The sequence below is a fragment of the Tremella mesenterica genome (genome assembly GCF_000271645.1).
Source record: "Tremella mesenterica DSM 1558 unplaced genomic scaffold TREMEscaffold_1, whole genome shotgun sequence".
NCBI lineage: Eukaryota > Fungi > Basidiomycota > Tremellomycetes > Tremellales > Tremellaceae > Tremella > Tremella mesenterica.
In genome coordinates this window covers 2,877,645-2,897,343 of record NW_006711225.1, presented here as the reverse complement: position 1 = coordinate 2,897,343, position 19,699 = coordinate 2,877,645, and the positions used below count along the sequence as shown (strand labels likewise).

Sequence of the window (19,699 nt, the reverse complement as noted above, 5' to 3'; positions counted from 1 at the left end):
GGGGACGCCGAGGAAGGTGATCTGGGGCCTGATAAGGGGATGGAAGAGATGTTGAGGCCGGGAGGGCGGTTCATTCGAGGTGCATCCCGGGATCGATCAAAGGGGGGAGGGGGGAGGTCGGAAGGCGTATAGGTTGGTTATTGTTGTGTAATCGAGTGGACAGACTGATGGATATGAACTGACAAGCAGGAGCAGGCCTGACAAAGGGCTCAAGGGATACAGGAGATGACAGGAGGCAGTGATAGTCAGGTTGAGTAAGGATGAGATGGAGGAGTGGTGGTGATGAGATAGTAGTGAGTAGTAGGAAGTAGTGAGCAGTACGAGTAAGGTGGGTTGGGTGTGTGAGGTTGGGGCAATTCCGTCACTTCGGAGTTTCAAGCTCGACGTGGCACCCGTGACATTTGTGGCACTTTTCATGTCTCTATTCGTGACTTACACAAATCTGAATGCATCATGAATACAGCTCGTACAATACGAGAAATATATATATGGAGGGACTGCTCAGTGGCCAATGGATGGATGAATGATGGGGCGAATAGATGTCTTCCTCTCATGATTAAGCCTTCATTTCACCCTCACCCTCATTGTCAATAGCCGCCGTGTAGAGCTCGTTCCACTCGCCGTTCTCCATCATCTCGCGCAGTATATCAAGTCCTCCCACCAACTGCCCGTTGAGAATGATCTGAGGGAAGGCTATCACCGTCAGCTCCGGTCATCGTACGCATCCGCAAAGAACTTACTCGGCCAGTCGTTGACCTTCTTGAGCCCTTGCCTCACATCTTCATCGCTGAGAATATCAAACCAAGCAAATTCGACTCCGTGCTCTCGCAGCAGACCCACTGTCTGTCTCGAGAATCCACACTTGGGTGCAGAAGGGTTTCCCTTCATGAAGAGCACCACTTTGTGCTTGTTCATCAACTCTTTGCATCTCGCCACTATCTCTTCTTCGGTGCGTTTACGAGGGGGTTCCGGGGGAGCTTGAGGGGTGGCGTCTGACGTGGACAGGGGAGTGGTAGTGGGGGCAGGAGCGCCAGAGTATTGAGCCAGGAGGGAGCGGAGAAGAGTGGCATCGGCCCCTGAATGTCGAGCAAGGAGCGTGTGGCCCTATAAGTGAAAGCATGAGGAAATGACACATATTGACAGCGGAAAGACCGGTGGAGCGCTCAGGCGTGATGAGAAGAGGAGCAGGCAGAATGTGAGGCCTCGTCAGTTGATCGATGGTCATCGTGATCGGTGTCGTCGATGACAAGTGCGTTGATTTCATTGGACAATCCAGATCCGCGTCGGTCACATGTCGCGTCCCGATGACGAGGATGATAAGATTGTCGATCAATGATATGTCCGGACGACATGACAGGTGGAGAGGCTTTGTTGAGATTGACAAAGGGGTATCCAATCGGATGTTGATCGGCATCGGGATTAGGGTGCAATTCGAGAAGTCGTTCAGCCGACATGATTTGAGGTGATGCAGGGACGACGAGATGAGTCATCTTGACCAAAGGTGATGGTCCATTGAATGGTTTGAGATCGGGGGAGCCGCATTCCGAGGTGGACAAGCGGGAAGGGGGGATCTTGATGTGAAGCGGAGAGGATGGAGGGGAGGATTTGAATTTGTTCATTACGAGTTGATGAGGAGTAAGTTCCATGGGTGACGGGAACGGCAAGTCATTCAAGACCGATGACGAGCAGTTGGGCGTGCGTAATGGCCACAAAGATGAGGATGAGATGGTAGATCCCGAGTCGCTCAGAGATGGAGTGCGAGTCAAGAATGCAAGAGGTGTCCGAGGAGCGGAGCGATTGGGAGTGTTTGGATTGGAGTATTTGCGCAGAAAAGGTGAGCCCGGAAGCGAGGATCGAGGAACGCCCGTGTTGAGTTGAGCAGGAATAGGACGAGAGGGAATGAGCGGTGAGGGCGATGACTCAGGTAAGGGACGACGGGGCCCAAGGAGAGGAACAGCCGGAGCGTCACGGTTGGCGTCCATAATATCAACCAGTTGGAAAGACAGGGGGGGCAATGGCGAGGGTACAAAGACAAGAGCGAGACAGTGTCAGCGCTTGATCTCAACAATCGCTTGAGTTTGGAATGATATTCTCAGTGATAGCTCAAGGACATCACAGTAAGCAGCGAGTTGAGTATGGATGGAAATGAGGTGGGTGGAAGGTCACCTGCTTGCGATATGCGTCTATATATACACAAGCAAAGAGGGAGGGAGTCTGCGGTGACCCGCTCTCAAACGTAGCGCGATGATATCAATGGAAATAACGTCATCGGAGCGATACAAGACGCTCGCGACGTGTATGAGCATTCAATATGTTCGGACCGTGTAGCTTGCCACCAAGAGAGATGAAACGGGGAGGAGTTTGAACGTAACAAAGGATGTGCGTAAGAGGGATGGCTGTGCGGTTTGAGCTGTGTGTAGGATGAATGGGGGTTTGGAAGTCGAGTGGGGTCATAGAGTAAACGAGAACGAGGCGAGGGAAAGGATTCGACCGATGCCAAGAAGGGAAAAGGGTGGACAAGGGGTGAAGATACGTACACGTAAGAGAAGGAATGAAGGGACTGCTTCGATATCAAACGATTCTGAAATGTCTGCCAACGCCTCTGCTTCGATCTGAGAGGTAAGCACGATGCACAACGTATGATAATGATAAGACGGGCTCACGCTGAGGAAGAGAATGTTAGGAAACTTGGGGGCCTCTTCCTCGACAACCTTGTTGAAGGCAGCCGAAGGTTCTGCCCATGGCGCCCAGAAGACGAGACAGGAGACCCTTGACAAGTCCTCCGAGAGCAGAGTCTTGAATTGGTCGGGGGATTCGACGACGCTGAGATTGCTGGGAGCCATGACGTGATGAGGGCCTCTGCAGTGATCCGAGATGAGAGTGAGTCCAAGGTCGAAGATAGGAAGAATTGGACGGAACTTGGCTGACTTGCTCGTGATGCACCACCTTGATGCTGAGCAAGCCTAGTGACGTCGGAGCCGATGAGTCCGAAGAAGTCTTTAGGGCTACGTGCCACACGAGAAGCCCGAAGCGAGATCCGTAAACACCGAGTAATCCCGGCCACCTCAAGTTTCCTTTCTTCCTCGCCTTAGCCTTCGTTGTCATCGTCACCAACAAAAACAGACTCGGATCTCGAGACTTTGGCCAGTGTCATCACCGGTCGCGTCAGAACTATAGGTATCGGTAGAGTGGCGCTAGAAAGTCCTCAAAATGTCGTCAGACGAGGTCAGTGCAAGTCTTCGCACAGTATGAACGCGCTGACCGCTCAGACCGATCAGGCCATCGAGGTGGGTTCATCAGACTGACATATTCGATTTAGTACTGATAGTGTATAGGTATGGAGATACCGCAAGCTTCTCAATATGCTGGCGGTGTCCAGGGGAGCTGGAACATCATGTATCACCCTCATCCTCCCACCTCGCGAGTCTGCCCTTTGTCCTCCACGGTGTCCATACTGACGCCTCCAGGATCCCAGATTTCTCAAGCGAGTAACATGCTTACCGCTGAATACGGCACTGCTTCCAATATCAAATCTCGAGTTAACAGGTTCGTCCTGCCAATATGCCGCTGTGGCCTGTGTTGATTGAATCTAGACAGTCCGTGCTCGCCGCCATCACGTCCACTCAGCAGAAGCTCAAGCTATACAACCGGGTTCCTGACAATGGCTTGTGTGTTTTCGTCGGTACCGTCTTGAATGACGAAGGAAAAGAAAAGAAGATCTCCTTCGCTTTAGAGCCTTTCAAGCCGATCAATACCTCCCTGTACATGTGCGACTCCCGTTTTCACGTCGAAGCACTCGAAGAGCTACTCGAAACCGACTCCAAGTGGGGTTTCATCATCATAGACGGAAATGGCTCTCTTTTTGGTACATTATCGGGAAACACGCGTGAAATCGTTCATAAATTCACAGTCGACCTGCCGAAGAAACATGGTCGAGGTGGTCAATCCGCTCTTCGTTTCTCTCGTTTGCGTGAAGAAGCGAGACGGAACTATGTCCGCAAAGTTGCCGAATTAGCGGTGCAGCATTTTATCACCAACGACAAGGTCAACGTGGCTGGTTTGGTGTTGGCTGGTAGTGCCGAACTGAAGACCGACTTGAGCGGAAGTGATCTATTTGACCCACGTCTACTCGCCAAGGTGGTCAAAGTCGTGGATGTGTCATATGGAGGGGAGAATGGATTCAATCAAGCTATTGAACTGGCCGCGGACTCCTTAGCCAACGTCAAGTTTGTCCAGGAGAAAAAATTGATACAAAAATACTTTGACGAAATTGCCACTGACTCCGGCAAATACTGTTTCGGTATCACGGACACTCTCAAGGCGTTGGACATGGGTGCGGTAGAGACTTTGATCGTGTGGGAGAATCTGGACATTGTTCGCAACACTCTGCGAAACGCTGCAGGTGGTGAGTCACCACTCCAGTATCTCTCTCACTGATGATTCACTCGCTTATATCCTCACTCGCCTCTTCTCATTCCGTCGTTCACCAGTCGAGCAGTGCTGACAGATTGCAGAAGAGGTCATTGTCTACTCCAATCCGAACGACAAAGATCGAGAAAAGTTCATCGATAAAGCCACTGGGACAGAAATGGACCCATCTGCCGAGCCTCAGCTCCTGCTTGAGTGGTTCGCCGAGAAGTACAAGGATTTTGGTGCTTCCCTTGAGTTCGTCACCAACAAATCTCAGGAGGGCAGTCAGTTTGTTAAGGGATTTGGTGGCATTGGAGGAATATTACGCTACAAACTTGCATTCGAGACATTGGGTGATGACGAAGACGAGGACGAGTTCTATGACTCGGACGGCGACAGTGGTGCGTGGTCTTCTTTACCTCTGAGGTTCAGCGCTGACGTTTAGACATTTGACGGTGTCCTCTGGGCGTATGGCCCTCGCTCAGCGCCGAGGCTGGGGAGGGGAGGATGGTGGTCGTGCGAGAGGTCGGGGTGCAGCCGGCGCTGTACAGCTGCGCCGACGAGGTTCTGTCGTTGTTCGAGCTCGAAGGGCGATCATTCATCAACGTTGTCAGCACATGCCACAGCCTTCAAAACGAGAATCGTACATCAAATCTCGCATATACCTCATGCACACGTAGGGAGGAGAGCGGGATGGAAGGAGGTCACTGTGGGGAACTTCGGTGGTCGCTTGCTCGTCCGCGGCTTCCCGTGGGCATTCACTGCCCTTTCTTCGGGAGCAATGTCCAATTCCCGATACCCAGAGCATAGGTGAGCGAAACTCCTGTTGCATTCTTTGCTGACCTAATCAGATAAATTGTCTACAGATCACCACCGAGTTCCCATTGTATCTATATCCCAAATAAACACGACCATCATGCACAAGCTCGTTTTCACATACTGATGTCTCCTGATCCTCTCTAATCGCCACACCATGTCGTACCTTCTTGTCGTCCGATATCGCTAACCCTCTGATCACTATGATCCATATCTTGACACCAGCCCTCCGATCTCTCCCAACTGAACGCCACAAGTCTCAAACGCAATCCTCTCCTGCCAGTTTTCGTATCCGACACGCTGCCCTGTCTTCCTCAGCGCATACCTCTGGGAGGCTCGCCGGACCTGGGCGTCAGAGAATGTGGCGGACTGCCCAGCTCGGTGATTCTTATCCGTCGTAAAAGTTCGACGTGGTCGGCTATCGGCATATAGAGTCCGCTTACGTACAGGCTCCGTCTTTGCGGTCACATGGTTGAGCTCGGTAAAGTTGAGTGGCGTTTGGTGTCTTTTGGAAGCGACGGTAAGTTCCATGAACTTTCTCTTATACCCTATTCTACCTTCGGCTGCAGCTTTCTGGACTTCCCAGGCTCGCCCCTGCTGCACGTTCTCCGTCGCCACCAAGTTGGGTCGGAAGATACTCGACGAACATGGGTCGGACGTCCCTCCGCGTGCCTCGCCACAAAGAGGCTCGAACACGTCATCACGTACAGGGACAATTTCGATACCGTTTCTTCTGAGGTCTGACAGTGAGGGTGGTCCTGTGTTGCGGGACGTGATAGTTGAACCAAGGTGGTCTTTGCGTCTGAAGGGTTGGACAGGGTTAAGGAGGTATGTGGGTATGTTGTGAGGTAAAGGACAGGGTGGAATGGGAGGTATACACAATGTCGGGTGGTTTGATCTGGTGACTGGTGTTGGAGGTGTGTGATTGGATTGAATGGGATCATGACGGTCGTCAGGTCGAGTGGGAGTAGGGGAAGGTGTCGTCAAGTCGACAAACAAGGTCTGTGCGGAAGTAGGAACGCCTCGGTGAGTGTCGCGTTTAGGAAGAGGGGTAGTCATTCTGGTCCCGGATGACAGGGTAGTAGTGGGGGATATGGTCGTCGCCCTGGGAACAGGAAAATGTTGAGGGAGTTTAACGGTGAGGATTGACTTCATGGGACGGGTGGTATTGGGATGGATAGGATAAGGCATATAGCGAGTAGAGACCATACTATGTACCTTATATGTCGTTTATAGTAGGGGTGAAAGATGATATGCGAGTATGTGGTAGATATGTATGGAATGTCGTTTCAATGACTGAATATGAGTCGAATTCTAATGTTATGGAAGAAATGACTGAGAAAGAACATGAAAAGGGGTCAGACGTTGTTTATATATATATTACGTGGTATACGTTTTTTCATCGACGGGAACGCCGTCAGGGTCGATTACGGATTTGAAAATGTATGGACTCACGTAGATGGGTGCCACTTTACGTATTTGGATTGTTTCATCTCTTGAGTGGATTAAAAGTAGATTCGGGGGGTATTACGGATGGAATGGGATGATTGGGAGTATGAGAAGATGGTGATATGTACCATGAAAAGTAAAGGAGAGGCGGTAGGTGAGGAGGAAGGAGAAAGGCGGCGAGTACCGATCTGATGCGATCATGAGTTTATTAATGCCTCTCATTTAAACTAACTCGTCGCCACCAATGTCACGTCTTCCTCACTCCCTCCCGTCTGCCTCTCTCTCTTTCTTTCTCTCTCTTTCGCTTTGTCCGTTTCTCAGTGACTGTTTCTGCCCCTCTCCTACCTTTTCTCATACTTAGATATTGACTGTTAAGTCCAGAGAGTCGCGATATCAGTAACAGTACAATCTCCCCCCCGGCTGGCGCCATCTCAACCTAGAAGAACAAGTCAAAATGTCTGAACGTAAAGTATTGAATAAATATTTCCCACCGGATTTCGATCCTTCGAAGATCAAACGTCGAAAAGGTATGAAGGATCCTCAACAGGTCATCAGATTGATGGCTCCTTTTTCTATGAGGTGTAATAGGTGTGGGGAGTATGTATATAAGGGAAAGAAATTCAACGCGAGGAAGGAAACGGCGGTAGGGGAAGAATATTATGGGATTAAGATTTTCAGGTTTTATATCGTGAGTAAATTGTCGCTTCTAATCCTTTCTCCCTTCCTCGTATCCCTTACTACCTCTATTCATACTCTTCTGTTCAACCTATATATCTCTATCATTTATTATCTTTTTCTTCTTCATGACTGTCTCCTTTATCGTCGTTTGAGTTCTTCCCGCCCTGTAGCTATGTTCTCATATCGCGTGAAGATCATCGGATGATTTCGATTTACGTACACATAAGATTGAAGGGGTCAAGTCCGTCTTGGGAAGACAAGAGGGATAGCGATAGCGGGAAAAGACAAAGTGGCCAGGGTTTGACCCTCAGAAATGCCCCATGTGCTCGTCTGAAATCACATTCAAAACCGACCCTAAAAACGCCGACTACATATGCGAACATGGTGCCACCCGTAACTTCGAGAATTGGTCTGATGCGGATCCGAACAAGAGGGTTGGTGCAATGCCCGACGCTGCTGCGGACGATGAGTACGATTCAGATGGGAATCCGACCGAGGCGAAGGTAGAGAAGGATGCTATGGCTGATTTGGAACGGAGTCAGGAACAGAGTAGAAGGGAGATGGAAATGATGGATGAGCTAGCCGATTTGAGGTGAGTCTATCATCATCGTAGTCTGCCTATCTTCACGTCCGGTCACGCTTCATAATATTCATGCTCGCTGCAAGGGTCCGAGCTGATTCATCTACAGACAACGAAACGCACGACTCGAACTATCGAATGTAAACGCCGACCCTGACGCCCTCCTTGCAGCCCTTCATGCGGAGCGTGAATCCGCCGCTGAAGAAGTCAAGCGCAGAGCTGAGGAAGAAGAAGACGACGCTTTAGTCAAACAGTACTTTTCCAAGATCAACCCTACCATTGTCCCACCCATTACCGATATCAAAGGCAAAGGCAAGCAGAAAGCTGTGGACCAGGATGCATCCAACGAAGATGATGAGAATGGAGAGGACAGCGAGAAGTCCGACAGTGAAGAAGAGACGGGAAGCATGTTGCCGGCTCTGACGATCAAACGTAGGCCAGTGGAAGGGACAGCGGAACCAACTGTCGCTAGTATCCTCGCTGCGAAAGGGAAAGCAATAGACGTGGTAGGAGCTGGCAACTCCGGATCGAACGGGATCAACGGGAGTTCTACGTCGCAAATGCAGATCAAGAGGAAGAGAGAGGGGATGCAGAAATTATTAGGTATCAAGAAGAAGGTCAAGGTGTAGATTACCATGAATACCATGGACTCCTCTTCGTGCATAGTCTATAGTGAGTACAAAGCAACATTTCCTTTCTCTGATATATTGGCGCTTTTCTCATCTTCTCTTCTCGGCGTTCCAATCTCCCTTTCTACCCGTTTTATCTCACTCCGATATCAGGCCTTTCTCATGAAACTCACACTCCCACTCCACAGATCCGAATGCGGTATTTCCCTCCCTTCACCGATGTTTGGCAGTTGCTTCCCATAGGTTGAAATACCGCCTTATCAATGGTTCCCATCGACTTATCTGGCCGCGGTTCGTCCATGACCCTCGAACATTCGCATAGGTTGAGATACCGCCCTATCGACGCTTCCCATCGAACCATCTAAGGCAGGCGGAGTAACGATCTCTTCAGTCTCCTGACGGTAAATGTCAGCTCCATCTCCTTGGCCGAAGATACTTAAAGTGCTTACGAGGGGTGATCGAATCCTACTCTTCTTCAAACTCACGTCTATTAACATATTTCAATCCACAATATGACAAACAATGATGGCAACAGCAGCGCGAATGCTACCAGACCCCACTTCCTCAATACCCGAACTATGTCAGCCACAGCCATTGCCAAAAGCATACTCAATACCTCCAGGCTGCACACCAAACCCGATCGCACCAATGTGATCGGCGAAACTTCACGTATGAGGTTGGAATCGATGCCCTACTCCAAGGATGGTGGTGAAGAGGTAGGCAGACTCTCGCCCCCCCCCCCCTTCCCCCCATCACACACACACCTTTTTTTTCTTCATTTCCGCTGCATGCGGCTAGTCCCCTTGGCGGCTTGAATGCCGCACTTCCCGATTCCATCCGGGGTGCCATTTGTCTCGCCGTCGCTTTTGATCTCAAGTTTAGAAGTATTCCAGAACTAATGTACAGTCTTGGTGCCATTACATGGCCCCGAAGTCGAATATGACGCCTACAGGTCCGTTCTCGTGTACGTCGTGCCACATACTGATTGGACAAGGTGCGTTAGGTATCGTGACGGTCAAAACAGATGGAGTCATCCACCTCGTTCTCACAGTGCAAAGTCGTCCTGCTACACGTCATCATACAATTGGTGAGTTGGTACTCTTCGTCGCGCCACCCATTTGATAAGCCTCCGCTCATGGAGACATTGCCCAAAACCTCAATGTTCATCCACTTGCAATGTGAGAACGATGTTGATTGAACAGAGTTTTTTGGAGGGTCTACAGAAGCCGTGACGGATGATTCCAAAGAACCTGATCCTGAAGAGCTTGGTCTGTGAGCCTTTCCTCTGTATCATATGCTGAGCTGATTCATTAGTGAGACCGCTGGTCGGGAAACAGAAGAAGAAGGAGGTTTCAAACTTCCGCGAGATGGAGACGATAGTGGAAAATACCGCACCAGTCAGACCTCGGGTCTTGTTTGTAGGAACCCGGCGTACGTAGTAAGTGTGTTGAAGAATTACGTTGACAGTCAGGACATCTACTGAAACTGGTTATTTGGCTATTTTTGAGTTGTCAAATATGGATGAATGTGACCAAAAACTAGGCACGGTGAGTGTTCCTTATCAGAATTCCTCACCTCCTTCAGACAGTTACTCCGCCGGTGAGATAATGCTGTCAAGTCAGAGATGTATCTTCTACATCAATCGTACGGCTCCTGAACCACACTACGTGTTCCTGACTGACATTTGTCACAGCATGAAGATTGTCAAACAATACTCATACCACTTGATGGCGTGGTCAAAACCCTGAAGGGTGAGTCCATCCACAGATAGACGCGCTGACGACAGTATTTGACAAAGAAGGAATCATGGTAGACTCAACAGTCATGACATTTGCTATGGCATATGAGTTTGGCCTCCGCATTGGCCTGTTGCATTCTCATCAGACCTCGATGTCACGACTCTAACATGCCCAGACTGAGACCTGCTCCTACCAGTTGGTTCTGATGAGAGTCTGGATGTGCGGTGGAGTATCATACATATCTCCCTTTGATAGTAGTGATGAGTTGTGCTTGGAATGCTGAAGATATAGCTTAGGGTGTGCATATGAGAGATGAAATGAGAGATATTTGAGTGGACGTGCATGTTGTCTTCACTTAGTTCACACTCGAGTGTGAATGATCGGAAGCGTGGGTTTTGTAGCTCTCCGTCCGGCCATCTCCTACTGTGACTTACACGCCACGACAACCTTTATCCTTATCATGTCTTCCCTCAGGAACAGAAGCCCTCCACTTGTTATGAGTACTATGCCAGTCGCGCATGGTAATATGGATGATCATAGATGACTTATGAGAAGGATGTGAATAGGTACCGCCACTGGCCACTCCGCCACGCGCCACGTCGCCATAACTAGGTGAAACCGAAGAAACTCCTCGACCATCAAAATGTCAGTGATCAGTGTGTCCTCCCTCTCCCTTGTTCCTTGATGGATCGTCTCTCATCCTACTGTAACGACCGACCGAACAACCGACTGACAACAACGAGAAAGCCTTCTTTCTGCGCTACGTTGATACTCTCCATCTTCACTTACATTCATCGTTTGATTTTCATCTCATGACCTCCTCCGATACTTCAGCTCTTTCCCCTCACGCTTTACGACAAATCAACACTTTCGAACTTTCACACGTTCCCACGACTTCACCTGCATAGCCCAAATGCCGGGCATTCCTCCCTTGTCCGATGACTCAATGTCACTTTACGCAGCCATCCTAGAAGACACTCAACGTTTTCCTTCCCTTGTCAATGATCAATGACCTCATCCTTCGCTCCGTTTCGATACCGGCCTTCCAACATAGCCACTAACGCAGTGTAGCTCTCCTTGCTAGTGCGTCAACATGATGGCAACCTTCTGGTTGCTTGTCCATTCATTACATCGATTTCCATCAACCTGAATCAACTATAACTGTATTCACGATTGTCCCTCACCCTTCAATCTGCGACTGTCTCGATTATTCCAATATACAACATGACCAACCCTGAAACTATCACTACTGATGCTTATCCAAGCACTGTGTGTCCGCCAGTGCCCGAATTCAAAACCGAAGTGCTCAAGGCTACTAATTGGATGGAGCTCGTGCGCATCACTTACCAGGACGACAATGGCAACCCGGTAAGCTCTCATGTCCCCTCAGCCTGCTCTATGTTGTCCACAAACTGCCCGAGGTAATCTCGGGATAGTGCCTTGTTATGCGGATCAGGACAGACACTCTCAGAAGAAGTCGTATTTTAAACTTTACTCCTCGCCACGCAGGTGTGGAGAATTTTTCTTAGCCTGCGGTCGTATCGTTCATACTTCCTCACTGTTGTTGTGGATAGGTGGTAAGTGTTGTGCAGCTCATGTATAGGTGGACTACGACTTCCTCAAACATTGTACAGACGTAGTACCTAACAGTAAGTTACTCAAGGAGCCTGAGATTATATTGACCAGAAGTTGCCCTCGTTTTGGCATTCCTTCATCCTGAAAAGCTATCATCAGGGATGGAAACTACGAGAGAAGGGACTTGTGACACTGTGTGGCAGACATTGCTTGGGGCTTGGCAAAGTGTCAAATCATACGTCTCATGTTTGAATGTAGGCTATGAGCCGGTGAAAGACACGGTCAAACCTTCTCTGGGGAACACTCTTGTGGTACTCGTCGAGCAGCTTCGCCCTGCAACAGGAACGTGGGCAGTTGGTGAGTCGTCCTCCGTCCAGTCTCCTCCCATGGCGATTCGGACGGCATGACATGCGTCTCTTGATTTTCAGATATAAGCGTCACAACAGGTAACGTGATGAACTCAGGAGGTGTCCATGCGTTGGGATGTTTTGCTGATCATCCAGAATTGCCCGGGGGTATGGTGGGCACTACCGAAAGTGCTCAGTGAGTCAATTGCTAGGCAATGCAAATGACATGCATTGACGAGTTAGGGTTGCCGCCCTACGAGAATTAGCTGAGGAAACGGGCTATGGCTCTGAACGACCCGGGGGGGGGACGGTTATTTCTACACAAGTCTCCTTTCCTCTCCAACGGAATCCGGGGTACGTTCGTATGAAAAGTAGGGTATGGATGCTGATCGGCAGGGCAATGAATGAGAGCCTGCAGGTTACAGAGATCAATATCGAAGTTGATTTGAACAAGCTGCCCGAGTCGCGACCAGACAAGGTGAGTCCCGTCATGTATCCTCCTGTGTGACATGCGTCTACAACCCGTGTGGCTTCGTGTAATCCCTTTCCGAGGTCTATCCTCATACCAATGGGCGGAACGACCTCATGACACGGTAAAGAGCTGGCTAGTATCATTATAGGAATTGTGGGGTGACATGTTGCTAAACCTATAGGGTGAAGTTGTCCGTCGGGTAGTGGTACCTCTGAGCGAACTTCGTTCGACGCTTCAAGGTGAGTGTGTGTGTGAGTGCGAGTCATTCTAATAACAGATTATGAAACGCGAGGCTTTGCCGTAGATTCTGGGCTCTGGTTCTTCGCTCGCGGTATGGAGGTCGCTATAAGCTTAGGCGGAGCTTGATCCAAGTGGTGACTAATGACTTGCTAAAGTCGCTTCTCCATGAGTCGCTTGCTTGGTTCAAATCCATGTACATAGCCCGAGTCAGATATGCATGCCGCGATGAGATGAGGGGATGATGCACAAGTATCCTTACATATCTACTCTCATGTATACTTTCAAGCGGTACTTATGGCTCAGCAGGCAGCATGAGCGAATTAGCGGGTTATCATGAATTGTTTCACCTCACTGACATTCCCTATCCGGGCGACTGAAGGAGGTGTTCTTCCTTCCAGCATGTCATTACAACTATCACCCCTTACACTCCTTTCCTCAAGACATCTGACGATCGCTCTCCGTGTCTTACTTTGCTCACGCAACATGAGCACGAAACAAGAACCTGAAATCCTCTCGACGGAGGAGCTCAAGACGGAGGCGAAATGGTTGAAGATGGAACGTATCAAATGGAAGGATGAAGAAGGCAAGGAGGTGAGTGTTTTCTTCTTCGCTAACTGATACAATTTTCCTGATGCCCTTACGATCATTCTGCAGAATGCTCATCAGCCCTCTTGATAGTCCACAGACTTATGGGAAAAAGCACCAGCACACTCAGCTGACGAGCAGCGTGTGTGGGAAACAGCCAATCGAACTACGAGAAAAGGGATAGTAGATTGTGAGTCTTCCCATATTTTAAGAGTATGCTGATACTTAATACTGAGTTGAAAAGCCGTACATATACTTGCTTTATTACATCATCCAAATAAGCCCGTATCGACTGTGATCATTGAACAATATCGTCCACCGGCAGGGAAGACAGTAGTTGGTATGTCATTCGCTCTCCGCCCAACATCCTCTTCGTCATTCAATCTCTTAATTACACTCACATTCCAATGTCACCTCGATCGTTTCTTTCTCAACCTCATCCGGTCCGAGATCTCTGCCCTATCGAGACATCATATTTAGGATGACCCCGCTTGTTTGATCATGACCATCGGTTCTTGGGACTGTCAAGTGTAACAATGGACATTGAGATGCGATTGTCATTATGGACACGTCCGCTAACATATGAGAACTCCCAGCTGGACTAGTGGACGAAGGAGAAGATTCGGCGTGAGCGCTTAACAGAAGTAGTAGTATGTGTTTAATTGATGGAACAGTACTGCTGCATTGAGGGAACTACATGAAGAAACGGGGTATGGATCAGGAAAAGCCGATCACGGGGATGTCACAGTCGGTCAAGTATCTAGTATTTTAGTATAAGATCCTGGGTACGTAATCAATTCCACTTGAATTGCAGGAGACGTATACTGAGGAACAGGATGACAGGTGCGAATATGCAATTAGTTACTATCAATGTCAATCTGGGAAAGAATGATCCGGAACCTCAACAAAAGCTTGACGAGGTGAGTTTAGTCCCTGCTCCAACCTCAAATGTTCCCTCTCTTCCTCCTCACTGTCAACTTCATATCTTCGATATGCTTGCTATATTGAGTCTTTCCATGGAAAGACGTGCTCGAGTACTGATGCTTGCATAGACTTTGACGGCTGATTCAGGATTTTCGTGAATCGTCAGAAGCTGATATCGCAGGGAGAACACATAGTGAAACGAGTCATTCCATTGCAAGATCTCTCCGCGGTTCTCTCAGGTGAGTGAAGCACAGGTCGCCATGGATCAAGGACGACCAGGGGAGACGAGGGAGAATCGGCGAGGAAGACATGTACTGACCACAGATTACGACAAACGAGGTTTCGCCATAGATGCCCTCCTCGCTTGTATAGCACAAGGATGGCAGCTAGCCCGGCAGTTTAGTTGATAAAGGAAAAGCACGGAGTCAGCGGAGAAAGAAGACGACATGTGACATGCGAGGTTTTGAGAAGTCGACTAATTCGTACTCCGCCCAGCAGCTGACGCCTGTCGGTGTAAAGAGAGAGGAGTAACCCTTTGTACTTATCAGAAGACGTCAAGACATTGATGTATTATATGAAAAGCCCTCTCACTTCCGACCTACAAAACAACCACATCATCAATCGCATATCAATCTACACAAGTCAAGAAATGAACACTACTCAAAGCCAGATTCAACCCATCGACACTCGTGCAGAGGTGTCAGGTCAGTCGAGGGTTTTCCTCACATGGAGATTGAATCAGCTGACATTGGCAGGGCCCAGCTTGGACAACGATGGATTCGGAATTATCGTCGTTGGGAAAATTCCGGATTTAGAAACATCCCAGTCTCCCGATACGCTGAATGAAAATTCTCCCATCACTCCAACCGATATTGAGGGATTTGATAATCAGACTAACCTAATCACGGAATCTTCTACCATCTCATCAACAGGGAATTCTACCAAACTAACAAACGCCCGCAACCAGGCGTTATCTTTATATCCCCAGATGAACTTGGATGATCCTCTCACTCCCACTACAGAAGAAGTACGGGTGGAGTATGATCAAGTAAATGACGAAGGGGACGTCATGTCTAACTCGACCAAAGAGTCGTCAGAGTTTAGGGAGGTAATGAATGATGTGTTGGGTGATGAAGATTTCATGAGTGTATGTGGATATACGGTCAATTCGAATGGATCATTTCAAGAGAAGGTATGATTCATGATGATCTTATAGGGGAGGTGGATATATGAGAGGATGATGATATATGAAAAAAAAATATGTCGAAACTGCACATTAATCTATAAATTCATACTCACTGATACCCCGTCAAGAGGATAGTCAAACGGAGGAGAGAGATGAAAGTGATGAAGGAAAGAGACACCACGTACTTGTACATAGATTATGAGTTCAAACTTCGTTACCCCTCCCCATCATCTTTTTCAATTTTACAAGTCTGGCAGCTTTCAGCTCTTCAACAGCTTGTCTACCTTTCTCCGATCGATGAGCTATATAATCAAGTTTCATATCGTCTAATCGATCTTGAGTCATGCTGTCTTATTAGCCGTCTCATAAGTTTCATCTTTTGTTATCCTCTTGGTAGCATCTCGGCTGAGTTCCACCTTACTCATCAAACCCAGTCCATAAATACAGAAGGCGTTCACCCGTGCTCTCGATTGAGCCATGGGATCATGGAGGGCTCCCCGGGAACGGAAGGAGGAGGGGAGAGGTGAATGTAAGATTGGATGGGACAACTCACTATTCTCTCATACATCCTTGCATAGCATTCAAATGTGTTCGACAAGCAAATGGTAAAGAAAACGTCCTCCCTTCGGCACAATGAGCAAAGGCTGTTTCTTAGCAAACCCTTTCTTCCAAGTCACATGTTTAGTGGGAGTTGTGGGTAGGAAGTTGATACTCACCACGGACTAAATCATCACACGCTTTCAAAGCTTGAGATTTTGCAAGTTCCATCACTGATTCTTCTTCTCTTCTTGAGAGAGCTTCCATTTTGTCTATGCGTCTAGCGATAGACAGGGTACATTGAAAAGAGAGAGTCACTTCTGGCAAAGCTACAGGCCAATTAGAGCTTGACCGCGGAGCCCCGCCTCGGTTGAAGATTTCGGGTTATGAACTGACCTGCGCGTAGGGATAATCCCGACGGAACTCGAATTAATCCCGACGAAATTTTGCCACTTTCTCCCAAAATACGTCACTCAACCCGAGGATCCCTCCACTACTGACCCAAATACCTACGGAATGTCCCCAAATCCCCCCTGTATTGAATATGCATCCTACCGTGGCTTCTTGCATATCTATGGGTTGCCACACGTATTCTGAAGCCATTCATGCGGGCAGAACCTCCGAATTCGGAGTCCTTGGTTCTCTACAGCCATTTGGAGTTCAAATTCGGAAACGCCCCCGAAAGGATGTGTCCTTCAACCCTAGGCACTGTTTGGCGGTGATTGGGCAATCATTTTTCTCCTCTTCTTATTTCAATCATCTTCTTTCCATTGATTTAAACATAATAGTAACTTACTGAATTAAGCTCACAAGCTTTATGTCTCAGAATAATCAAGCTGATCAACTCATTCTCAACGCTTTAAAGAGAAAGTCGCCTTTTCGTGGTCGACCTCCGAAAGTGTATGCTCCTAGTGCACAATCACCATCAACATGTCAGTGTCTCCTCTGAAGATTATCTCACCCCTTACTAACTATGTAGCCGGTCCTTCTCACCCTATTGAGCCTTCTTCTATCAACAGGACAGCTTCGGAGATCCAGTCAGTTTCGGTTTCGGTGCCCTGTGAGACATTCTCTTTTCCTCTTGGTTCATTGAAGCTTATGCTCAGTGAACAAACCGCCGCCCTTTCCTGAACCACCCCAGCTGAGCTCAAGAGGGGCTTCTTCTCCATCTCCTTGTCATAAAGTAGCTCAGCCCGATCTCCTTCCAACCCCCTCTGCCTCCCTGCCTGCTTCCGAAACGCGACTGGAATCGCATTTGGATTCGGTGGCCTGTGAGGCAGTTTCTTTTCCTCTGGGTTCATTGAAGCTTATGCTCAGTAAATCATTCACAGCAGTTTCCCAAATCGTCTCCTGGTCACAAGATACCCCTGTCCACGGCTGATTCCAGTGAGTACTTTTGGATCCCCTTTATGTATCAACTGACAGGAGAGTTGCATCAGGAGATACTCCTGCATCGTCCAACGGTATTGGTATTGTGACACCAGATTCGGTACCCTGGACAGAGCTGGTCATGGCCTCCCCCTCCGCTTCATTGTCTTCGGCCGTGCAAGCTTCAGCACCCAACTTATCCGCTGCCGTTCCAAAATGGTCTCCCTCTCAACCTCCGAATCCCATTTCGGTAGAAGATGAGATCATCACTGCTAGGCAAGAGGCGGCCGGGCGCTTCCGAATTGTCAATATCTCTTCCGAATCATACTCCGTACCACGTCCTGAGGCTCCACTCTTGGCACTCAAAGCTCCTCGCACCGACGCTAGTCTTGGGGTCAACATACGTGCTTTGGAAACCTTCTGTCGTTTACCGAATCCTGACCTGGTGGATGATGATCGCTATGAACAATTCGAGGTGGCTTTTCATCATATCCCGAAAGCGTTTGACTCTTTGGTCAGTGTTCTGTTTTGGAGAGTTACAACCGTTGATATATCAGCGTCAGGACTACCTCATTGAGACCCAGCATATATCCAAATGTGTTCAAGTGGAATGGTTGGATCCCCCTGGTTTATTACCCGCCGACATCAGGGGAAGACATGGCCTCTTCTTTGTCTCCGACAGTGCTGTCGCCGCATACCCGAATCGGACAGTGTTTCGGTCGATCTTCCGATGCAGTGGCAACTGTACCCAGATCCAGCCAACTTTGAACAGTGTCCACCACCATGTTGAGCCGAAAGCAAAGGATGAAACACAAACAACAGCCGAAGCTCACCCTCCAACTGCTGCCAGTGCACGATATTCCTCAAGAGCACGTTTAAAGTGTGATCTTTTTCTTGAGGTGGGTCATATAAGGATGATTCATCTTCACTAAGCTGATTTTCTTAGATACGAATGACCCCCAGCAATATCCGAAAAGGGGTCTGTTGTCTGATCCGCCCGAAAGCTGCATATCACGGTCAACCGAACCCGTTGACATTACTTCGGATTTCGCCACATCTCCGAAACCTACTCCATGATGCTGCAACTCTGGTGGGAACGACTGAGTCACGTCTTCGGCTTCGGTGGTACAATTCCTTCTGCAAGATTCACCCCTATGTCCTATGGGTCAAGGCAAATTATCCCGAGCGTCTTCCTACCACCACTGACTTCCAAACTGCCATCCGAACGGCTCTGCGGCAGGAAAGGCTGGATCGGCTACCACTGGCGGCGATAAGTATCTTACATGAGGCCAATCCAAGCTCTTTCCTGCAGTATGTAGCCAGCGTTTCCTTGTCCTCATGAGCTGACTGTCAGTTGTGAATATCCTGAAGGCCTGGCACTCGGTGGCACTCAGCCATTCCCAGCGGACTCTTCGTTCATTGCAATCATCAGTCCGAAACATGCATTGCAATCAGCAATTCGGCATGCCACAGATCGGGGCCTCTTTCTTGATTCGTCTTGGAGAAATAAGAATGCAATACGCTGTCCCGTCACCTTGCTAGCCACAGTAAATGAATATGGTCATATGGTCCCTGGTGAGTCCTGTGGTTTGAAGGGTTTCGGGTTTCGGAGCTGACAATGCTCCAGTAGCTGTCATGGTCTCGAATCACGCCAACACCGATTCCTATACCGAATTCTTGAGCGTTATCCGAAAGGCTATCAAGAAAGAAGCGAAAGCATTACTCAAGGGCAAATCATCAGTGGTCTCCGAATATGAGAATGAAGAGCAAATCCTCATCAACGCCGAATACATTCACGAGGAGGATTTCCTTCCACTACATTTCATGATTGATTGTGATGACGCCGAACGAAAGGCCATTGAGGAGGTCTTCCCGGGAACTCCAATTCGGTTATGCCAATTCCATTTCATGCACGCCGCCCGATCTCGAGCACTTCGGCTATTTGGGAGTGATCTGGTGGGTACCGAAAAGGCCTTTGCCTTCCTTGTGGCACTTCGGAGGTGCCAACGATGTTCCGAAGAGGAGTCTTGGTCAGAAGCTTTTGCTCGACTAGAAGCCGATGTTGCGGCAATCAGCAATAACGATCCCGAAATTTGGGACAAAATCAGAACCTGGCTCCTGTCTGAATGGTTCAGCGACAGATGGAGGGGATACCTGTCGACTA

General features: G+C 48.8%; 9 protein-coding genes across 9 annotated transcripts in view; 6 read left to right on the top strand and 3 right to left on the bottom strand.

The window, feature by feature from the left end:
- Window positions 1-433: 433 nt before the first annotated feature.
- TREMEDRAFT_41946 (uncharacterized protein) lies at window positions 434-2,881 on the bottom strand. Its single transcript, XM_007000911.1, has 4 exons — window positions 2,664-2,881; window positions 2,538-2,612; window positions 741-1,104; window positions 434-693 (listed from the first exon to the last, which is right to left on the bottom strand). Exons 1-4 carry the CDS (start codon window positions 2,841-2,843, stop codon window positions 557-559), a joined length of 756 nt encoding a protein of 251 aa, XP_007000973.1. The 5' UTR covers window positions 2,844-2,881; the 3' UTR covers window positions 434-556.
- A 329-nt stretch (window positions 2,882-3,210) lies between these two features.
- On the top strand, window positions 3,211-5,090 carry TREMEDRAFT_67027 (uncharacterized protein; the record flags this gene model as incomplete). Its single annotated transcript, XM_007001844.1, has 7 exons — window positions 3,211-3,225; window positions 3,270-3,287; window positions 3,336-3,420; window positions 3,468-3,546; window positions 3,594-4,405; window positions 4,515-4,811; window positions 4,843-5,090. 7 exons carry the CDS (start codon window positions 3,211-3,213, stop codon window positions 5,088-5,090), a joined length of 1,554 nt encoding a protein of 517 aa, XP_007001906.1.
- Window positions 5,091-5,485: 395 nt separating this feature from the next.
- TREMEDRAFT_58897 (uncharacterized protein) lies at window positions 5,486-6,417 on the bottom strand (the record flags this gene model as incomplete). The annotated part of the gene is made up of 2 exons (XM_007001383.1): window positions 5,486-5,571; window positions 5,670-6,417. The coding sequence occupies 2 exons, from the start codon at window positions 6,415-6,417 to the stop codon at window positions 5,486-5,488; spliced, it is 834 nt and encodes a 277-aa protein (XP_007001445.1).
- A 712-nt stretch (window positions 6,418-7,129) lies between these two features.
- On the top strand, window positions 7,130-8,562 carry TREMEDRAFT_25539 (uncharacterized protein; the record flags this gene model as incomplete). Its single annotated transcript, XM_007000576.1, has 3 exons — window positions 7,130-7,363; window positions 7,665-7,945; window positions 8,043-8,562. The coding sequence occupies 3 exons, from the start codon at window positions 7,130-7,132 to the stop codon at window positions 8,560-8,562; spliced, it is 1,035 nt and encodes a 344-aa protein (XP_007000638.1).
- A 512-nt stretch (window positions 8,563-9,074) lies between these two features.
- Window positions 9,075-10,467, top strand: TREMEDRAFT_58895 (uncharacterized protein; the record flags this gene model as incomplete). The annotated part of the gene is made up of 8 exons (XM_007001382.1): window positions 9,075-9,278; window positions 9,469-9,514; window positions 9,557-9,649; window positions 9,765-9,834; window positions 9,877-9,993; window positions 10,034-10,109; window positions 10,256-10,313; window positions 10,349-10,467. 8 exons carry the CDS (start codon window positions 9,075-9,077, stop codon window positions 10,465-10,467), a joined length of 783 nt encoding a protein of 260 aa, XP_007001444.1.
- Window positions 10,468-13,418: 2,951 nt separating this feature from the next.
- TREMEDRAFT_67024 (uncharacterized protein) lies at window positions 13,419-14,851 on the top strand (the record flags this gene model as incomplete). The annotated part of the gene is made up of 9 exons (XM_007001843.1): window positions 13,419-13,526; window positions 13,662-13,710; window positions 13,765-13,860; window positions 14,108-14,147; window positions 14,195-14,271; window positions 14,299-14,305; window positions 14,356-14,440; window positions 14,626-14,683; window positions 14,769-14,851. 9 exons carry the CDS (start codon window positions 13,419-13,421, stop codon window positions 14,849-14,851), a joined length of 603 nt encoding a protein of 200 aa, XP_007001905.1.
- A 242-nt stretch (window positions 14,852-15,093) lies between these two features.
- TREMEDRAFT_58893 (uncharacterized protein) lies at window positions 15,094-15,642 on the top strand (the record flags this gene model as incomplete). The annotated part of the gene is made up of 2 exons (XM_007001381.1): window positions 15,094-15,148; window positions 15,200-15,642. The coding sequence occupies 2 exons, from the start codon at window positions 15,094-15,096 to the stop codon at window positions 15,640-15,642; spliced, it is 498 nt and encodes a 165-aa protein (XP_007001443.1).
- Window positions 15,643-15,834: 192 nt separating this feature from the next.
- Window positions 15,835-16,434, bottom strand: TREMEDRAFT_67023 (uncharacterized protein; the record flags this gene model as incomplete). Its single annotated transcript, XM_007001842.1, has 3 exons — window positions 15,835-15,976; window positions 16,184-16,274; window positions 16,347-16,434. The coding sequence occupies 3 exons, from the start codon at window positions 16,432-16,434 to the stop codon at window positions 15,835-15,837; spliced, it is 321 nt and encodes a 106-aa protein (XP_007001904.1).
- Window positions 16,435-16,984: 550 nt separating this feature from the next.
- TREMEDRAFT_58891 (uncharacterized protein) overlaps window positions 16,985-19,699 on the top strand; it is a gene marked incomplete at both ends in the record, with an annotated part of 5,847 nt that continues 3,132 nt past the window's right edge. The window contains 9 exons of the mRNA XM_007001380.1: window positions 16,985-17,099; window positions 17,147-17,227; window positions 17,485-17,553; window positions 17,598-18,049; window positions 18,093-18,245; window positions 18,288-18,434; window positions 18,482-18,846; window positions 18,890-19,110; window positions 19,163-19,491. Of these exons, the coding sequence (XP_007001442.1) occupies window positions 16,985-17,099; window positions 17,147-17,227; window positions 17,485-17,553; window positions 17,598-18,049; window positions 18,093-18,245; window positions 18,288-18,434; window positions 18,482-18,846; window positions 18,890-19,110; window positions 19,163-19,491 (1,932 nt within the window). The remainder of the gene's footprint in view (window positions 17,100-17,146; window positions 17,228-17,484; window positions 17,554-17,597; window positions 18,050-18,092; window positions 18,246-18,287; window positions 18,435-18,481; window positions 18,847-18,889; window positions 19,111-19,162; window positions 19,492-19,699) is intronic.

Coding starts and splice junctions, on each gene's coding strand:
- TREMEDRAFT_41946 (XM_007000911.1), bottom strand. CDS start 2,843: ATGGCTCCCAGCAATCTCAGCGTCGTCGAATCCCCCGACCAATTCAAG. Junction 2,613..2,663: donor CTAACATTCTCTTCCTCAGC/GTGAGCCCGTCT, acceptor CTTACCTCTCAG/ATCGAAGCAGAGGCGTTGGC. Junction 1,105..2,537: donor CTTCATTCCTTCTCTTACGT/GTACGTATCTTC, acceptor TTTCACTTATAG/GGCCACACGCTCCTTGCTCG.